General features: G+C 25.1%; 2 protein-coding genes across 4 annotated transcripts in view; one reads left to right on the top strand and one right to left on the bottom strand.

Moving 5' to 3' along the window:
- The first annotated feature begins 855 nt into the window (after nt 1-855).
- On the top strand, nt 856-22,300 carry LOC114121216 (uncharacterized). 3 transcript variants are annotated; one of them, XM_050204480.1, is made up of 11 exons: nt 856-968; nt 1,485-1,679; nt 1,783-1,988; nt 2,110-2,298; nt 3,059-3,258; nt 3,327-3,523; nt 3,589-3,669; nt 3,746-3,838; nt 4,810-5,029; nt 5,106-5,319; nt 21,786-22,300. In XM_050204480.1, exons 2-11 carry the CDS (start codon nt 1,613-1,615, stop codon nt 21,795-21,797), a joined length of 1,479 nt encoding a protein of 492 aa, XP_050060437.1. In that variant the 5' UTR covers nt 856-968; nt 1,485-1,612; the 3' UTR covers nt 21,798-22,300. The 3 variants fall into 3 exon arrangements, with proteins under 3 accessions (XP_050060437.1, XP_050060438.1, XP_050060439.1); XM_050204481.1 differs by lacking the exon at nt 856-968 and adding an exon at nt 975-1,113; XM_050204482.1 differs by lacking the exons at nt 856-968; nt 1,485-1,679 and adding an exon at nt 975-1,113.
- Nucleotides 7,485-22,404, bottom strand: part of LOC114121215 (uncharacterized) — a 49,657-nt gene continuing 34,737 nt past the window's right edge. The window contains exons 3-10 of the mRNA XM_050204478.1: nt 21,794-22,072; nt 16,821-17,054; nt 13,500-13,610; nt 11,335-11,468; nt 10,119-10,269; nt 9,677-10,047; nt 9,340-9,576; nt 7,485-9,251 (exon numbers count right to left, since the gene is read on the bottom strand). Coding sequence (XP_050060435.1) covers nt 7,803-9,251; nt 9,340-9,576; nt 9,677-10,047; nt 10,119-10,269; nt 11,335-11,468; nt 13,500-13,610; nt 16,821-17,054; nt 21,794-22,072 — 2,966 coding nt within the window. The 3' untranslated portion in view covers nt 7,485-7,802. The remainder of the gene's footprint in view (nt 9,252-9,339; nt 9,577-9,676; nt 10,048-10,118; nt 10,270-11,334; nt 11,469-13,499; nt 13,611-16,820; nt 17,055-21,793; nt 22,073-22,404) is intronic.

The raw sequence follows: 22,404 nt of genomic DNA, 5'->3' as shown, positions 1-22,404 counted from the left end.
TCACTTTGCCGTCGGATACCACCCTCGAAGTTTGTAAGTGAAGCATTATTTCGATAAGTTATGGTGATCATAGCCACAAACACAAAAAAAAACACACATCACTGTAAAATCAATACATTCATCACTTCGTTCAAAATCTAAAAAAATACGGGCCGAATTTTTTCGAGTGCCATAAGCAGTGCTTAATTTGCTTGCAGATTTATTCGGCACTGGTGATAACTAGCAGCGGATAGGCACTATTATTGGTGTCCAAAAAACTTAAAATCACGGTTTTTTCTGAATTTTATTTCTTAAAAATCAAGTACTTACTGTGTATATTTTATAAAAAAAATAGTTCATCACTTTATTTGGCAAATTAAAATTTCTTTTTTAAATATTGTTATTTACACCATGATAAATAGTTTTTCTTCTAAGTCAGGACAATTATGTTTATGTGAAATAAGACGTAAAAACCCATATTAGTTAAATCACAGATTCACAGAGTAGAGAAATAATATATACTGTTAATTTATATAGTATATTATTATTATTATTATTATGATTAGATATTATGTACCAAGGTATACATTATGTAGATTGTTACCTAATGGCTACTGGCTAGTACCTACTATGTTATATTACCTACCTGTCCTACCTAGTATATATATTAGGTATGATTTATATTATATATTATTTATTATGTATAGTGTATATTTTAGTATAGGATTAGAGCCATTGTATGATTTAAAATTAATTACCTATAATATAGTGGAAATATTGTAATGTAGGTAACATAATCTAAACATTTTAAAAATTACGCGGTACCTACATCACTTTGGGTTACGGTCAATGATAGTCAGGTTAATGGTATAAGGTCTGTACACTGATCAGTATTTTCTTATCAAATTTAAAATTTGAACATGTCAGTTGTCTACTTGTCTGCATTGTTCACAAATCAAGAATGACAATATTAGAAGTCAAGAACCAAGGTATAGTACCTATATTATATTATTTTATACTATACCATTTATTTCATAATTAGTATTTACTATTTAGTTCATGCTACTTATAAATTACAATAACATTTTAAGATACTAAAATATTTAAACTTGAATAGCTACTAATAATTTAATAGTAGGTAAGTAATATTTTTTATTATGTTTTTAATTAATATTATTGTATTACATAAATCATAAAAGTTAATTTTCTGTGATTGTACCATGCTTTTATTACAAAATACCTAATATTAATGCTAGTATGAAAGAATAGATTAATTTATTGTGTGATTCAATGTATAATTACATATATATTATATATAATATATATTTTAATTATATTATAATAAGTTATGTTTCTTTTAAAATGGCTGGCAATGATTGTTAAATATTTTTATAGCATACATTTTACTAGTGTCTAATTCAATTTATTAAGCGATTATCTTCCTTAATGAGTTGGTAATTTTTATTTTGTACACCTACTAATCTTATTCTTTCATAATTTTTTAGGTTTATAATTTAATAACAAACACCTATTGTTGTTTAAATAATCAATATTAGTTCAAAAAAATAATACATAAATCATTTCTTGTCATTTAAGTATTAATATTACTTATAAATTGATCTGTCCCTTCAAAATGACCCAATTTTTAAATATACCAGAATCGTATAAAGACATAACAACAGCTGCTATAAAAGGATTGGGTAAGATAATAGTCGTTTAAAATTAAATTGTATTTGTTAATGAAATGCTATAGTGGTTGATTAAAGTTTTAATAACAATTATAATTTTAAATGTTGTTTTCAGGATGTTATAATGACACGGTGATTTGTACAACGGACAAAAAACTTCTCACTTTTTTTAAAGGATGTCTGATGAAAAATTGTAACGTGGAGATTGAAGTTAAACATTTAGAACCATTTATTGTATATAATGAACCTGAAGTTGAAGTTTATTACATTTTACATGGAGACAATAAAGTCGTAATTGTCAAAGAAGAAACAAGTCTTAAGGTATAACAATTTAAAACACTTACATAGATAGTTAGGTATGTACTTATGTTTGTATGACCTATATTATTTGTATTTTATTACTAAAATTATCTTTTTTTTTTTTTGTTACTATCATTATTAGATTATTACAACTTATTCCAATGTATATGAAATGATTGTCAATGACCATAATAATTCAGGAACACCTCAACTTTATATGAGAACTGACAAAGGTTTTGAATCAGTTGATAATTTTGAAAATAAGGAACAAATTAGTAGTATACATCAAGAAACTTCTGTCGTATATACATTTTGTGTAAACAAATTACAAGTAATGTCTTATATTGTAAATTGTGTATTATACATATAATATCATTAATTTTAAATTTAAAGGCATTCATAAAAATATTATAAATAGCTAACATTGATTAAATTTAAAGTTATACCTACTTAACATTTAAGTAAATTTATTAATCAGAAAACATCTTTACCAAATGTTGTTTTTCTTCTGTAAAATTTAAAAGAAGTAGCTGAGTGACTTTTAATTGAACTTGTAGTGTTACAAAATGTATATTTTTATATAGAATTAATGTATGGTTATTTGTAAAAATAAATATTTTATATATCTGAGTACAATTCAAATTAATTATAGCTTAAAGAATTAAGAAGATAACAAGATATGTTGTTTCATCTTATTAATGTAGAGTATAGCAAATTTTTCGTTCAGTCAAACTAATTTTGTCGTTTTAGCTTAAATATTAGAATGAAATGACCTATTATCAAACTTAAAAGTAAAAACAGTATCTATAAATGCTCTTAATTCACTTAAAATTTAAAGAATCTTAACAAACTGACGTGAGTACATAGATAATGTTTTTTCATTAAGTTTGATAATAGATCATTTCACTCTAATATTTAAGCTAATCACACTAAATTGGTGATACTAAACAAAAATTTACTGTATTGTATGGTTATAAGACAAAGACCACTTATGTGATGGGACAAATCACTCAAATATATCAAAAAATCTATTCTAACCGCAGAGTTATTGTTATTATTGTTTGTTTTTTAATTGATTTTTTATTTTATAGAATTTAAAAACATTATATGACACAGAAAGAAATAGATTATCACAAAAAACTTCATCTTTCATTAGTGCTGTAATGCAAATATCAAATGATACTATTTCTGATGTTAATTTGTTATCAAATGTTGTCACTAAAAACTCTTGGCTAAAATTATCTAATGAAAATCTTGTATACGGATTTACTCTACAAAACATTTCAAAATTGTAAAGTATAATAGCAATTTATTCATTGTATTATATAAAGATAATTTCAATTACTTATGTTTATTTAGATCTGTATCAAATTTTAATATAATACTATTAGAAGACAGTAAACAAATATGGTCAAAATTTCGCTATGAATGTTGGGCTATTGAAAAAAATAAAAGTGGGTTTAACTTTTATAGTGGTCATGAAAATACTTGTATTTCAAAAAGTATTCAAAAAAGTTCTGTGAGTTTGAATTCTGAAAGCTCAACCATAATCACAAGTAATCATTATTGTTTTATATTAGTATGGTTTTTATATAATATATTTTTAAAAAATTTTTTATAGTTGTTATTGATAATTGGAATACTAAATCACTTCCATATTTTATTAATGGTATGATATACACAAATAACAAAAATGACAATAGTAAGTAGTGAGTTTGAATACTTAGAATTATAAATAAATTAGTTAGTATATTTATTTTATTTTTTTTTTATTATAGTGATTGAATACATTAATTCTGATAAAATTATGGTTACTGCAAACTTATTCTTGGATAAAGAATTTGATATATTTGTTAAAAATGGAGTTTTTGGTAAGTTTATTAGTGTATAGACTATATAAATATCTTCAAATTTATATATAAATCAATTTTATACGATATATTAATATTCCTTGATTCAGATTAAGAATATTGCTCTAAGTAACAAAAGTTTATTAATATTAATTTCCCCATAACTCACACATAATAATAATATATAGTTATAGTTATTTTTTGAAAAAATTTATTGAATTACTAATAGATTATATTAAGTTCTCATAAAAATTAATTTTGTTGTGTAAAATATTATTGATCTTTTGTATTATGTTTTGTTACTATCACATTCTATATAATTTTAAATTTATATTAAAATAATGTTGATGTATTTTGACATTTTGTGGTATATAATTTATTACTTTTTATTTGAGTTTTCGGATTTGGACATGAATTAAAATTTATAAATATGTGTGATCATTTTAAAAATCTATAAATTTAGTTCACTTGTAATTAATTAGTATATCACAGATATATAATTAATGTTTGTTTAAAACATAATATTCATTAAATGTATTAAATTGTGATATAATATAAAAAAGTATATGTTTAAAATTACCTTAAAAAACTAAAATTATCTGTACCTACTATTTTAAAAATAAATATTTCATAAGAAGTATTATGGTTAAAAGGCCTGTGGTCTTCTGGTTTAAAATATTCAAAATAAATATTGAATTACCGATCATAGGCCACCATTATGTGCTTGTGTAGAAATTGGAAACCATTAGAATATTCTAAATATATTGAAAATAAAATAGTATGTGTAATAATAAACACATTTATTAATAAAATAAAATTTATGCTAAATAAATTCACAATCAACATGAATTTAACTAAAAAATAAAATACAATAATCATTATCTTAACACTCTCAACAAATCAAAACTATGTAATTTTTTCCTTCTATGAAGTTTTTGAAAATTGATGATGACTCATTTATTTAATACTTTGTTATTTATATTTTGTTACAGTTGAAGATTTAGTGACTTTACGTTGCACTAAATTAATCTCTTGTTATCAAATCAAGAATACTATGTGTCTTGAAGATCTAAAAAATATGATGATAAACAATTTTAAATTTAATATAAAACATAATTGGTTTGTTCACAGTTCTTTATCATGGTTAAGAACAATTGTATGCTATTTGGATTTAGTATCGCCATTAGAGTATATTCTTAAAGTATATTCAGAGTATGTTTCTGATTTCATTACATAATAATGTGTACAAAAAAAAATATATTTAATTTTAATTAAACTTTTTTTGCAGCTCATTGGGGCTTACAAAAACATTTATTCAAGTACTGACTACAATGTTATCTGAACACACTATTATTAATTATCTAGATACTAAAGTACCAACATATTATAATATGGATACTGCTATACTAGATTTAAGAGATCTCCGAAGAATATTTAAAAAATATTTAAATAAACAAATAATAATACCAAGAGATCAGTGGAATATTACTCGTTGTAAATTGGTAAGTACTAGATTAAATAATAGATACTTAATTAACTTTATTTATTGTATTAAAAAGTGAACGCAATTGGTAGATTTTTGTAATAAATATGTATCTACTATCCATTTTAATGTTGAATGGATGTTTTAAAATCTTTAACTTAATAATTGCCATTGCTATCTAATTTAACAGAACTACATATATAAAATATTAGGCTGACCTATCCTAACTATGTCAAAAAGTTTTCCATCAATATTTTTATTTGTCACAGAAAAATATGCAACTAGTAATATTTCAACAATTATATAATGTATAGGTAAAAGATCAACTCAATTTATTCACAATATAAATAATTAAACACAACAATACACATGATAAAATTTAACAATACAATTTAACAATAAAAATATAATGATTTTATCATTATTTATATTTTATTAAATATTTCATAATTAATGTTCAATTGTTAATTTAACTTACCTAACTGTGTTTACTTAGTTCATTGTTATTTGATAGGTATACTAATAAAATACAACTAATTTTATATTATTTTTGATGTATATACAATACATTTAAACTAATTTTTCAGGAAATTCATATTTATCATCATTGTATAAAAGTATTACATTTTAAATTAAATATATAATTTCAATACAATAATTTAATTAGGTCATTTAATTTTATAAATGCGAAAATTTAAATTTGCATGAAAATACTATAATTAACATTATAACTCAAATAAAGTAAATTATAAAATAAAAGATTTTTATTACATTTTCATTTATTTTTACATTTTTTATTGTAGATAAAAATAATAATTTATGTTTAGATTAAATAAATAATATACAAACAAAACTTACAATTATACATCAGTCATTTTGCTTAATATCTATAATAATATATTAATTGGACTTCCAAGATAATTAATTACCTAAAAATAATTATAAAATTATATTTATTTTTTTAAAACTAAGCTTTAAAGTGATTGCATGACTCAAGTATGTAAATTTTAAAAATAAAATAATAGAACAATAAAAGCAATTAGATAATATTTTGATAATACTATAATTATTCTTAATATATCAATCAAATTTCTTTCGTTTCGATTTTTTTTTTTTTTTAATGTATTGAATGAAAATAATATAAATTTTAGTGTATCAATCATCATTGTCTATATTTAAATATATATCCACGTAAAAGAAGTATTTAATGATAATAAAACACTTTAATAGGATATCAGTTTACTATTTATTTTCTCTGTCTGACCCGTGAGCAAAATAGTAAATTTGTATTCAATAGAATAAATCTTATGTTGTTAGCTTTATTATTAAAGAATCGACGTTTTTATTTAGAGTGAATTGACCTATTATTAAACTTTAAATAAAGAACATTACATGTGTTTTCATGATATACCAATCTCACAAGACATGTATAATATTACATGCTCATATGTCGTAGAAAAATTAAAATATCATTTAAAAACCAATGTATAAACACAGATAATGTTCTTAAATTTATGTTTAATAATAGTTGATTCACTCAAATATTAAAGTTAATAGTAGAAAACTGGATTTGCCGAACTTAAAATTGGTACCTATATTGTGCTTGCACAAGATCAGAGATAAAAAATAAATAGTGTGTTAACTGTTAAGATTCTATTTAATATAAATTGATATTCATTTGTATATAAGCTTATAATATTATATTTAAACAATTAACTCTTAATGATAGATAATTAAATTAATCTATAATTGCACTCAATCCAGCCTCATATGAAAATATATTTTCACATTTTTTTATTTACAGTTTTTAGGTATATAATATTATATAATCATAAGTCATTGTATTTACTATAGTACATTAGTTACACTTTGAACACATATTTTTATATTTAAGGTTACATTTTAAATGATGTAATACCTTTATTCAAGTGTATTGCTAGTTAATTAAGACACAATAATATTTATTATTTTTGTCATTATTGGACATTTTTTTAGATTGGTATATAAAAAATATTTCCAATGTGTAGTCTTATTTAAAAATCAATTATTGTATTAAAGTTAATAAGTTAGTTACGAATATTTCAAGATTATCTAAAGAGAGAGTATTTTAATCATTATCATATTTAATAAGTAGGTACTTATAATTTTATAAAATATTACCGTGTATATGTTTACCATGTTGTTGTTTAAAAGAAAAATATCTTAATCAGATGGTTTGTTTTCAAAAATTTATTTTTAGCAATTTAATAAAGTTACATTTAACTAATAGTGATATTGATATTGATTTTTGATCAATTATGAATTATTAATATAAAGAAAGTGTTTTGAACATAGTGTTCTATGAATTTTCCGAATTTCATATTTTACAATTAAATCTAATTTTTGGTAGTTATATCACAGAATAGATTAATCTATTCTGTGGTTATATTAACTAAGAATAAATTAAAATAAATAGATAAAAATTTTAAAAAACTATGTCTTTAAATAAATTATGATTATTGATTACCAATCACAGTAATTACGGTCTGTACGTGTTTTAAAAAATTTGAAATCTGTGTCTATGCTTTCTGCTCCAGATTCATCTGTATCTAGACTAGTAGCCACCACTTTGTTGAGAGATTCGTTAGATTCAGTACTAAGATACCCGGAGTCTTCATATCTGTTATGATCAATTGGCGAACTTTTGACTGCTTGTTTGTCAGAAGCACCAGCCATGATATCGTGGGTTCGCCGGTTAAATTTTGAGCTAGAGCAATCAGATTGCATGACTCCGGGTTTGCTAGTGCTTCTGACACAAACGTTTTTTGGAGGTTTTTGTATAGATAAAGGCGATGGGCACCTTTGCCTTCGACAATGTTTTGGATCTGGTTTTAAATATTTAGAGTCGAGTTGGTTCATATTTCTTCTCTTTTGTACATCAGCCATAACATTTTTGGCTTCGTATATCTCTAATAAACTACCAAATCCATTATTGTTTATGATTTTGGGACTATTGAATTGCTCTAATGAATCTGAAGAGTATACTGTTTTCAAATTTGGTTTTATTTTGGTACAGTTTCTATCTAACGTATCTGGTTCAAAACTGTCTGAATCATCTGATGGATGATTGTCGGGACAATCTTCAACTTCAATAGTTATTTGACCTGGACCATTTTTTTTAATCTTTTTATCTAGTGAATTATTAGGTGACATGCTAGTTTTAAAATTATCGTTTACATATACTTCGCTTACTAAACTATAACGTTCGGATGACCTATTTAGTATATCAGGTAAGATTTCTTTTTTGGGTTTTTCTCGTATACAGTCCGGACCAGATATATGTTCATAATAGCTTTCTTTTTTCGTGATAGTATCATAAGTATATGTAGTTTTGATTGTAAGTTCTTCTTCCATTGGTAATGCAGAATTACTTAAAACTGGACTCAGGTTTGGTCTAACAAATCCGTATTCGGATGGTGTATGATATCCACATTTCCGTTTGTAATTCATTGATCTTTCCAAACTATCGCACTCTATATTAATGCCCTCTTCCTCGTCATCATCGTCATCAACGTCTTCTTCTTCGTCATCTTCTAATACTTTTTCTTTTTCTTCTTTTTCTACTTTGTCAGTTTTTGATTTTATTTCACTTTCCTCTAATATCAAGTCAATCCTATCCTTTTCGTCATCTTTTGTTTTGAACTCTATGGGAATACAAGGAGCTTGGTTTTTCTTTGGCTTGGTAACTTCTATAGGTACATTCATCAACCATTTTTGTATTGTGTCTGATTTAATTTTAAATTGAGTTTTGCATTTATTGCAAGAACTTAATGATTCATTTGTGTCTTCTTTTGCATCTTCTAGAATCATAACGAGATTTGGTGTGAATTTTTTCATTGTTATTTTTCTTTTTGCTTCGTGTATCACTTCACGAATCTTTTCTAAAAATTCTAACGCTGCCGGTGGAGGAGCCTAAAAATATGTATTTATTTATTTAATCATTAGGTATACTATTTATATTTTATTTAACTTATTGAATTAATTAAAATATCATTTTTACCATTAATAATTCAAGTTCAAAATAGTCAGGATTGAAATAAAGTTTTTTCCTTGGATTAGCACACACTATTGATCTAATATTATCTGGTCGATCTTCTTTGTTATCTAGTGTTTCTACTATTGAAATGTCCTCTTCTGGATGTTTTTCTATAGAATTGGAATCTGAATAATACATTGAATGGCCGATACAGGAGTTAAACGACTGAATAGGGTGTACAATAGCTGTTGTTAAATTTCTCTGTAATAAATATATAAATTATTGACATTAATTAGATACTTTATAAATTCTTATTTATTTATTTGGAAACATTAATTTTAATTCTGATTGCTTTACTTACATTAATATTATTATTCTCTATCATATCCATAGAAGGTTCTCCTTGCGTACTTATAGTATAATTTCTGTCTTCATCTGACTCAAAAGCCTCGTTATCATTGTAACTGTGTTGTAGTAGAGGGTTGTTTTTTACTATACCCTCTTCAGTAATACCATTTGACATTAATGGATTTTTAAACGCCTCTATGTCTCCATTTCGTCCCTTAGGTCGCCCTTTACGGACATGCAAGTACAATAAAATAGACGCTACGTACATTAGTCCTAATAAAATAGAACAAATTGCTACAGCTATTAGTTCGCTTATTGTTAATCCTGAACTAGAAGCAATATCCGATGATCGATTGTCAGTTGAAAATAAAACTTCCTTTACACCTATTGAAAATCAAAATATTATTTATTAAAATACATTTAATACTTTTTTTTTAAATAAATTGTTTTATTACTCGGAGTTCCTGCTATTCTAAACGAAAGACAAGGTGTTATAGCTTGATGGAAACTGCTATCATAATCTTGTGATAACGTCTCTTTACAAATCATTTCGATTAATACTAGCCTCCCTTCGATGTTGGTCCTTGATTGTAAATCGCCTAACCACTATAAAATATATTTTATATATTATAAATAATTGTTATATATTTTTATGTATGTTGAAATAGTAAATAGGTATACTAAACTATTAATTTCTACTTTTTTACAAAATTATTTTATTTTAAAATAATAGCAATATATCCAAGAAATGTCCTCCGTTTTACATTAAAATGATCAACGAATTTTAAATACGTTTTTACTCCAAGAATATTTGAAATCTTATCTAATTTATAAATTAATATTGTAGTAGTTTTAAAGAAATCTATATTGTTTTTTAACATTTAGTATCCTCAATATATTTTTATCTACACGGCATTAATCGTTGGAAAAAGGTACAAAAATAGTAAATAAAATAAAATAGTTTAATAATAATGTTGTTTATAAAAATATTTGAATAATTTTCTCATTAACACAACGGGATATAATTGAGATAATTTGTTTGTAAAATATTCTTTGATAAATATTATTGTTAGGTACAACTTGCTAGTACCTATGTTACATACAAATAATTCTTAATGTCTAAACTTCAACAATTTTAGTTTTAAAAGATCTAATAATAAATTATAAAAAATATTATAGGTAATACGATGTTATTTTTATTTAAAAATAAATTAGAAATTATTTTTCTATTTTTGAATTTTGAATTATTATTAAGCAAGTTAAAAAGTAAAAACCATTGATCAAATGGTCTAACATTCATACATACATGATTGTTTATTGTTGCTTTATCTTACCTACCAATTAATAAAAGAAGAAAATCAGGTATATCCTACTAGATTTAATTTATTTACATAATAATTGTGTATATCATTGTATGCATTCTAAACCCGTATATTGCCGTAGTTTAAAATAAATAAATAACACTATACATTTTTTATTATTATTATAACACTATAATAAGCTATACATTTTAACTGTTGAAATGAAATTTTAAACAATTCAGTTCATTCAATTTAATTTATTTAAGTAGTTTTTATTTATTTTTATTGATATGTTATAACTTTAAAATTTAAATGTATAAAATAGAGTTTGTTGATAATAGAAATAATTATTAATGAATAATCAACTTACTAATAACATGATGTGTCCATTTTCGCGGTGTATTTGGAAAGGAATTTCGAAATCTGATTGGTTTTTAAAATTTATCCAACCTCCCCGTGTTAGGTATGTCGCTTTTGAAATAGCACAAATAGGATACTGCATACCTGTAAAATAATACGATATTATAATATGATTAAATAAGTTAATGATTTTTCTAATAATATTCTACTGTTTAATGTTTACAATACTTCTTATAGTCGTATATTGCATTGACTTAATTAGTCTTGCGAGTTATAGACGTCTTATTTGTAATTAAAAAAAAAAGATTGATTAGAAAAAAACATTTGATAATTTAATATACATTTTATAATCGTATAAACCAAAAACCTTATGTATGGCTTTAATCCACATTTATTTTATTATCCAAATCTTTAAAAAAATTGTTGAAGAATGGTAAAATAATCAAATATATTATTAGCATATTTTATATTAAATATTATTTAGAGGTTCAGATAATCAAAATAGTTAAGTAATTGATTTGTTCTTCTATAAGTTTACTGAGTGAAAAACATGGTTAAAATTTATAAAAATGATTCTGAGTAAGATAAACGAAATATTGACACCTGTTACATATGTTCTAAACTAAAATTCACAAATGGCAATAATTTTATTAGGTAGTGAATAATAAATAATAATTGTTGTTGATCCCAGTTAAAGATATAAATCAGCTTAACTATTCTAAGTTGTTTTGTTTTCATTAGTGGTACAAACTAGTACTGGTCGTGAGTTACAAATTAAAATGGGTTTTAGTAATAATCTTTTTAAACTAAAATAATACATAATATATGTCTTTGAATTTGTATGTATAGTCAATATTAAATAACCGTTTGATGGTTGTATTTAAGTATGGTAGATATTAAATAAAATGTATGCCGCGAGGATATGTAAAATACTAAAATAACGAGTAGATACCACGTGCAGAAATTAACTTGGTAATTTGAATCCGGATGAATAAGTTCAGTTATAACGCTTTCAAAGTAAATATTTATAACTACATGCAGCTTATGAGTATCTATACCCTAAGGGTTGACACGTGCATTCCATACGTATAACACGTTTGTATTTTAACATCAATAGAAAAACTTATAATTTTTATTTATCATGATTGTGTTTTTAACTGATAAAGTGATAAATATTTGATATTTGTATTGTCCTTTTCAATTGAACTTTATAATATATATTATTATTAGCAACATTAGCGAACAACATTTCTTCATTATATTTTGAATAGCTAGATAGCTAAATAATAAAATATACAATGGTGCGAGCGAGAATACTCTTTAATTCTAAAATACGCCACATGTACAACTTTTATTTAATACATTTCGAATGTTTAAAAGATAGTTCCATATTCTATAAACTCAAAGACTACACGCAATAAAATATTTATTACAGAATTCAAATAATCATAATTTAAAAACCGAGTTTTTTCGATCAACCGATGTCGAGCCAGTGTGTAACATATGAAATTTAAACTCAAAAGTTACATTTAGGTTTTAATATTAATGTGAGTTAGACTGTTATCGAACCTTAAATTAATAAAATTGTCTGTATGTTATTTGAAGAATATTTTTGATATTTTAATTTTAAATTATGCTGTATAAGTGTATAAAATATTAAAATTTAAAAATTCACCTTCAGCAAATCACAGTCAATAATTATGGTACCTTAGGTTTGATAATTGGTGAATTTCTTAAATGATATAACTAAGGAAGCTAAACGTTAATTATTGAGCGAACATTTTATTTTACTTGTAATACGGAAAAAACAAAAGCGAAGGAGATATTCTCCAAGTATTAGCTAGTTTATCGTATCTATAGTTTTAAGTGTTAACTGTTAACTCTGCACATTTTGTAAATATGAACCAATGGCCCAATAAAAAATGTACCTTTATAATTATATCTGACGAAAAATAAGTATAATCAGCCGAAATAGTTCTATGCAATTTATTATACAGCGTATTTAATATTATCATCAATTCTATATTCCTTTTATAAACGTGTTACATTTAGTTGGTTAGGTATGTATTTAATGTATTTATAGGAATTTTGCTGTAAAACTTGTATTTTTATGTTTTTTATACGCCTATTTTAAAATAAAAATTAATATTATATTATCCAAAATAAAATACGTACCAGCAATTTTAATTTCAGCACTGGGGTATACTATTTGTCCTTGTAGTGGTAAAAATACATAAGGTATCTTTTGTACCGTTGTGCCAGACACGAATGAAGCTAACGAACATTCTGTGAACAGTTAAACAATAATTAATAGTACATTTAAAACAAAAATCTTAAAGACATCTTTAATCAGTTTATGCACTAATAATAAACTCAGATGTTATTTACGAACCCTATAGCTATATACTAACTGCCAACTATAACTTCCTTTAATATAAAAATCATATAATTTACGATTTTATCGTCATCTGGTAATGACGAAATACAAGTTGTGCGTATAATAATTTAATAATATAAATATATATTCGAATATAACAAGTAATTTTTTTGCAATACATTTTTCTTCAACTAGTATTGCCCATTGGTTATTTAATTGCAATTTTAAGATGCGGAAAATTTGTATATTAATGGAATCTCGAAGAGTTATGATATGTGCGTGTTGTTTCCTATATATAGTTTAGGTTTAAGTAAAAATTCTGATTAACGGGTCATCAGCCTCCATATAGGTATATAATAATAAACAAGCCAATAAAATAGGTAGGATTACAGGCAATGCATAAACGTATTTTTACGACCCAAATTAAATGTATATTCTACAGTTAGTCGTTCACAATCGGCGGCTTTATATAAATGTGTATTATAATATAATATACTACGTCGTTAATAAATGTTTTTTCTCTAAATCACTTGATGTTATAAGAAAACAAAAATTAATAGCTTTATTATCAAATAAGACGTTAGTTAGCTTGTAGAATGTTTCCAAAAGTAACTGTCGTGTGACATCGTTCGAAGGTGACATATTTCATCGTTATGAAAACTCTTGATTTTGTTATTTATAATCGAAACATCTCCATTTTTTGGACAAAATCGGTATTTTATGTCATTCAATAGGAAAAATCTCTATGGTTAGGACAAATCCGTTTGTGATATAGAGTATAGTGTAAATGGATTAGTCTAGTTTTTTGTTCAGCGCAACAATAAGACATCTCCGGAGATGACATATTTCCTGAAAAATTGTGCAAATTGGAGATGTCTGGTTGTTGCTTCTAAGTCTTTAATTATTGTCGACTTATAAAATGTGATATAATGGCGATAGAAAATCGAAAGCCTTTTTAAAGATTTTTACTGATTATAGTCAAATTGTTTTAAAAAAAAATAGTTTTTTTTTTTTATTGATAATTCGTTTTGATTTTTATATTATTGTAAAAATATTGATTGGGATCAATTTGTAGAAATATTTAAAGCTTAACGCATATCAAATATCAATATTCAACATGGTAAACTGTTGTACAATTTTTTTTCTTTAAATATTTTAAAAGTTATAATTTACATCTCTTGGATACTATCTTGACGATTACATCTCAGATAATAGCGCACATTACCAATTGTATTTAGTACAATGAGTATATGTGTAGCTTTTGAAAAAAACATCATATTAGGACTATAATAAAACTTTTTGTCTTAGTAGTTTTACATTAAAATAGTAAAATAGTTGTATAATTTAATAAAGAAAACGCGTGGTCTGGTATTTATTTTAAAAACTATTAAATAACGTCAGTGAAGAATAATTTAATAAAATGAAAAAAATCTCATGCAGTATATTATTAATAGGTATCATTCATGATATCGAATATGTATTCATGTGTCTAACTTGACAAGCAAACAATCAAAACTATAATTTAAAAAACCAACAAAATAAATCCAATAGAAATATCGTTCTGACTAGGAAAATATTCAAAATAAATTCTAGATAAATTACAAATGAGGACTTGTTGTTTGGAATGCGTGACGAATGTACACCGTATAATTGTTAGTAATATACATTTAAATTATGGGTCAATATAGCGTCATAGATTTGGTTACGGTTTTGGTTTTTATATGCCAAATATATATCACGAATTTAGATTTTAATACAAATACAATTTTTCGATGTTAATATGGGTACAATTTAGATACGTTGGTACTAAGTACAAATTATAAAATATAAGTACTTATATATTTTATACTATTATTTAAACTTATATAAATTAAAACTATAACTATTTTTTAAATTATGGCATTTTAATTTTCTGTTTGTTGTAAGTTGACGAAATAATGTTCGAGCTTAGAAAGAAATTAGGAGACTTAAGAGTAGTTAAATATTAAACGGAAAATCGTTTAAAATAATATTAAATGAGATGTGACTTGCCAACAATTAATTGAAAATGCTGCATTGGTGATTTATATACTCGCATTGTTTGTGCAATCATAGGTATTATGATATAACTTAATTACTTATATCTATACATTTATAGTATATGTATATCGTATATATTATAATACAAATATGGTATTATAAATTCGGGATATAAAACTACTAGGTACTTATATATTCAAGTTTTAATATTCTTCCATTATTTGTCATGTTTTAATATTATTTTTTTAAAATGTTAGTGAAATTTTTTGAAATTGTGTTTGATTATCAAAAAATGAATTACTCGGTTTAAACACAAACATTTTTTTTTTGTCTTGCGATATGTTTACAAATCAGTAATTGATCCACATTAGATTCATCGAATCCGTGTTACTAGGTTATCGTTGTTATATTTTAAAATATTTTACGTTTTCCGTATACATATTGTTTCTTATCGGATTTCTCTATACACATGTAGGTATATAACACGGCTGATTTAATTTTTCACGGTTTATTTGCCCACTGCCAGATAAAATGTTACTTTATTATTATTATTTGTTATTTATGTTCGTATACAAAACTAATACTTTGCGGCAATGTTCAATAAGGTCTTCCGTCGCCCGTTGTCATACAATAGATGTAGGTACCTATTATTGTACGCACATGAAGGAAAATGTACGTTTATAGTATAGACATATTTTATACTATATTACTATGTATAGTTACATCGTTATGATTAATAAGTATTCATTTCATAGACATATTATATATTATGTGTATGATTCATCTACAGTTTTTCAAAAAGGATTGAATAGAACAAGGATTTTATAAAAATAAAAAAATTATATTTTTTGTTGTGAATATTCTATAGGAAAATAATTTTTGCGCTGAAAGTAAAAAAACGTATGTTTAAGATTAATTTCCATTGTTGCGTAATCAAAGTGTACTTTTCATTATTCTTCTTAATTCTTTTATATAATTTTAGTTTAATAATATTGATTAGTGAAAATCTTGAAATTGCGATGTGCCCCGGACGCGAAAAGTTAACTAAAATACGAAATGCAACTCTGTAGGACGCTATAGTAATCATAAAATGCACTCACCTTGCAGGTCGTCGACGCATATCCGTAAGTCGTCCCTGAACACAGGCACGGGTTGTATGCATTGACACCTACAATTACCGTTGTTCGACGATTCTGCAAACGTTCCGGTCGATTGTTTGTAGCCTCTACTGCCGACCGATGACGGGTAATCGCGTTCTACCGATACGATGCCGTCGACCAACGACGCCGTACCGCTACTCACTCCAACACAAGTTTCCATCGAACATTTCACGTCTGTAGAAAAGAATTGGTTAAAAATTGTTCGTCTTTTCGAAACCGTTAAATTGTTGTTATTGAAGAAGTTGAGGGTAAGAGTAGACACATAGAAATATAGTCAACAAATATCAATTAAAACTCATTCTTGAACCACTTTGCTTATAATTTGTAAGTTTGGAAATCACTACTACTGGTATTATACTTTTAAAAGTGTATGAATTAATATAAATCAATATAACTGTTTGGTTATTGATATTTACTGAATATTTAAATTGTGGAATAATATTTTCGGTGAGATTTTCACTTTGAATAATATATAGGTATTTTATTGCATGTTCAAATGGTTCCCCAAAAAGTTTCTTTCAAAATTCATCTGCAATAATTATGGTATGGCTCTTTTATAAATTATTCCTTTATATTTATTTATTTTCACCATTTATACCTAGAATCATAACTGTGTTGCTATTATATAACACACGGATAGGACATACATTTAACGAACACTAATGCGAATTTCTCGAAGAAAGGTATATTGAGGTTTTAGAGAAATATAAATTTAAATGTTTTTTACAAACTCATCTGATTGATAAGATTCTAAATCTCATCAATTTTTATTAAATTAATTAATAACTGCTGATAAAATATACTCGTTTTTTGTGAAATTAATACCTACCTATACAGTATACACTTGATTGACTATCCTTACATAGTATTTTTGTTGAATAAATATTAATTAATTATAATGTTCGTAAGATATAGATGAAATTTATTTTGTGGTATTACCTTATACCAATTATCTTTTTAGCTAGCACTGTGTAAAATTATAATCTAATTAAAATTTTAAATTATGAGAAATCAGATTAATACTTATGTGATATTTTTTGTGTTTAATTAAGTCTGGACAATTTGTATTTAGTTCATCTAAATATGCTCCGAGCTTCAGAAAATAACATTTCCATCTGTTGGAAATTGGATGAAGTGGGTGTTTTTTTAAATTTCTCTAACTTGTAAATATTTTAAATGTCGGGAAAAATACACTATACTTTACGCTTTGAAAACTTGTAGTATTAATAGTTATTGCTTCCTTGTTTATCATTATGATAACATACCTGTATCAGGCATCTTCCAAATATAGTTGTATGATATAATTATATTTTATTTTTATTTTTACACCCATTTATTTTATAAAGAATTCCCGCTTTTTTTATTCTTGTTTTTTTTTTTTTGCTATAGTGAACAAATAATTATTTTAACACTGCTGTTATTAAAATTGAAAAAACCTTCTTAAGTTAATTCGAATTTTATAGCCTCATAGGTATGTAGTTAAAAATAATATGAATATTGTCAGTTTTCAGATTGTATACATCTCAATTTGTACTCGACTATAATAAGTAATAACACTAAAAATGAGTAATAAGTCACTAATAAGTAATAACTTATAACAACTACATTGTCTATTGAAATACAATACTCAATTTATGATTTATGATTTTCAACATAATACTATATTATTATCGCGGATTACTGTCATTCTTTATTAAGATTAATCTGTTTTAATAATTTACTGATACCGTCACGTGCCATTTGCTGTCCATATAATATTATAATAATTATTAACATCAGTTTAGCCTTCAGGTATGTTGTAAAACTTGATATTATGACTAGCGTATAGGTTTGGATAATTTATTATGTTATCGGTCAGAAAATACAACATGACGGAACATCAAAGTAAACAATTTGTCAAATAATTGGTTTAAAAAAAAAACTTATACAGGTAGTTGATAACATTATTGCATATTTGATATCAATTATTAATAGTTAATTAATATTGGTATTGTATCATTTTATTGACTTAATATTTTTTAGGTTTTTTATATTATTAAATATACTTTTAGTTGAGTTTTTTTTAAGTTTTATAGCAATTTACTCTAGGGGTTTTTTTTTTGTTTATTGATTCATATTAAAATATAATACCCAACATTTGGTTTTTAGCCAAAAAATTATAGGTACGCAATTCGCGTAGAATCTTTCAGAAAAAAAGTATCCTTATAATATTAAAAACTCTTAACTAAACCATTAACATATTTTTTATGAACCCGTTTATTATAAAGTACAAGCATTATAGTATTATTAAGTGTAATGTCTTATACTCTTTTCAAGTTAAAATATTTATTATTGTCGTATATATTTTGTATCAATGGGTACAAAAATATTGGTTGTCGCTAAATCGACAGACTTATATAAGATATTGTGTACGGTAAAAACTAATAATAATAGTTAAATAAAAATTTTATAATATTATATACATTATACACGCATAGCTGCACTAATATTTAATATAATAATATTATCCGAACAAGTGTCGTTATCATGATTTATTGTGAGCTACCGCTGTGAAGTAAGTTGTAGATATGTTAGTCATCTGTATATATCAAAATAACTTTGCAAAAATACATTAACCTTCTACACATACATGCTTATCATAATATATACGAGTAATACACGAAGAGGTCGCACTTTGATGATCACCACAATATAACATACCTAAGTTTAGTTTTTTTCTTTATCGATTTGTCGGCATGTCGTTGTCGCCAACGGACTGTGGGTTTTTCAACCGATTATTATTGTGTCAAGTTTATGTGCTGCGAACGAGGGCAACACGCCTCGATATTTTTAACGACCGTAATTTTATAATACGTTTTATAAGTTGTTCTAAAACCGTTGTCGTTTGTATACAATATACATACACATACATTTTGATCATTTTTGAATTACGATTTACGACTCATTCCTCCGTTATATTATTATTATTATTATTACGATTCAATTCCGCAGCTAAAGTGGTACATATTATACGTAGGTATACATCAGCGTTTCTTAACCTAGGGGTCGCGATGTCATGTAAGCTAAAAATAATAAAACTTCAATTTATAAAACTAACCTTTTTGTTTAAAATTTTTTATTAACAAAAAACAAAAAAAAAAACTTAATATACTGATATTTGTTCTTTGTTTCATTAGATTTTGACTATTATCTCTCTATAGCTAACAATTATCATGCTCTACACTTAAAATAGTTTATTGTTTTATATATTGGTACATAATTAAATGGTTTACAATCATAGTTTAATATACATATACACCCCTCCCTAAATCTTTGTCATAATAGTTTTATTTTATCAACCTATATAAAGCATATCGAAGGAAAGACTCGATCATAATTAGGTTAGCCGCCATTGCTGACCCTCTATAAAAGAAGCAATGCAAAGAAATTAAAAAAAAAATATGAGGATTATTTGTGAGCTAACGGATTCATTTTATTATTTCAACTAGATTTATAATAGACTTGTATCATATAATATAGTAATTAAATGTTTTTATCATTTATTTATACGCATTTTATTGCCTATAAAAAAAACTATATATTACTTGATTCGGATATACTATATACCTATATTTATCAGTAAAATATAGTATTCCATATATTATTATAATATTATATACTCCTATGTTCCGGTACCGTTTCGTGACTGTATTATATATGTATATTTACTTATAATTAGAGTTAGGATGTTGATGATTTTTGCATTTTAGATTCTAAAGAAAGTGATGAATGTATTGATTTTACAATGATATGTGTTTTTTTTATATCTGTGTACAACATAACTTGTCGAAATAATGCTTCAATTTCAAACTTCGGGGGTAGTTTCCTATATCAAAATGATTATTTTTAAGTAATTGGTGCATTATAGAGGTCAAAAATAAGAATTTTCCAACAGTTTTCAAAAAAATCGATATTTTTATATGGTTGTCACTCAAAAATTAATCACTGTAAATACTTAATATTGTCACTAAATGTTTGTATTAACGTTATCTATACAAGGTAAAATTGTCCAAATACTTTGACTTTTTTGAGCTATTTATAGATAACTGAAATTTTCGATTTTTTTTTAGTTTTTTTTTTTTGAAATGTCGATAAAAAATTTTGGGTGCTCAAAAAAACTTGAAAAATTAATAAGCACAAGATTTTTTTTGTAAATCGTATTTATTGTAGTTAAAAAAAATTCAAAACATTCAAATTTTTACAAAATATGTCAAAATTGCGAAAGTTGGCAAGTTATTTTGTAGTTGAGAATTCATAAAAAATGTTATATTTGTATCTAAGGTTAAAAAATTCAACACTTAAGTTTGAAGTTTTCTTTCAAATAGCCATAGTCATTATAAGAAAAATGTTATGTTACTGAATAATATATTATTTTCAGTATCTATTGTAATTCATGTTCATCGAAATTATCAGATCACGGGCACATAACCACTAACCAGTCTTATATTCAACAGCAGCGGTTCTCTAACTTTTTTTTTGCGTACCACTAGGTGTATTATTAATCAGTCACGTATCTCTAATGAGTAAAAATAGAAAGATCCAAATTGTACAATCAAATACTTTACATTTTAGTTAAATACATTTATTTTAAATAACAAGACAATAAAATACTACAATATAATTGCTTTTATATTGGATGCTGACTTTATTATGTAATTGTATATTGTAATGTATTATGTATTATTATGCATATTAATTAATGAGTAATTGTTGAGGTATCATAGTTGTATACTAGAACTTAGAAGCTAATAAAAAAAAAAACCAGCCTTATAGACACTTATACACAGTGTAGTACTACATCTTCAAACTAATACACGAATTATAATATTAATCAGTGTTCATTTTTGTTATTTGTTTGTTACGCAGTTGTTTACCTGACACGTCGAATACGTCTCCACGATGATGCCGTGTGATGGAAACGGTGGCAAAAACAGCATCCAACAAGATCGCGATTAAGAATGCCGTCGTTAACGCCGGCAAAGGCTGTGAACGAAGCTTCATCACAACTCGTGTCGTTGATGTCCGCGCACGCTGCACTGCAGCACGCGTGACGACGGCGACGATAACTTTCGCCGTTCGTTCTTCTTCAGCCAGCACCGTCACCGCACTCGTCCTCCATCCGATCAACAAAGCGTCCGCCGCTGATCTATCTTCTATACATTTTCGGTAAACACGCACCAAAACAAAAGGAAAAAAAAACATTATAATATCGTTCATACTTCATTTTGTATTATCGACTTTTGTAATAACAATTGGCGTGTCGTAATGAGCCTTATCGTAATATAGGTATTAGGTATGATAATTGTGAGCATTAAAAACAATTTACGTTTTATTACATAATTATGTCTCCAAAAAAATAATAAATGCATTGGTTTATCGAATGATTTGAGTAAGTACATATTATATATATCCTTATGAAGTACAGAACAGGGTGATTTTTCAAACATAGTCACTCCCATTTTTCATAGTTTAATAATGTATTTAT

Source organism: Aphis gossypii, chromosome 3 (assembly GCF_020184175.1).
Source record: "Aphis gossypii isolate Hap1 chromosome 3, ASM2018417v2, whole genome shotgun sequence".
Classification (NCBI taxonomy): Eukaryota; Metazoa; Arthropoda; class Insecta; order Hemiptera; family Aphididae; genus Aphis; species Aphis gossypii.
This window is presented reverse-complemented; position numbering and strand designations above follow the sequence as displayed.

Bases quoted from the DNA above. Each gene is read 5' to 3' on its own strand.
- LOC114121216 (XM_050204480.1), top strand. From the start codon at position 1,613: ATGACCCAATTTTTAAATATACCAGAATCGTATAAAGACATAACAACA. The intron at 3,839-4,809 runs GTAAGTTTATTA...ATTTTGTTACAG, and splicing joins TGTTAAAAATGGAGTTTTTG to TTGAAGATTTAGTGACTTTA. The intron at 5,030-5,105 runs GTATGTTTCTGA...CTTTTTTTGCAG, and splicing joins ATTCTTAAAGTATATTCAGA to CTCATTGGGGCTTACAAAAA.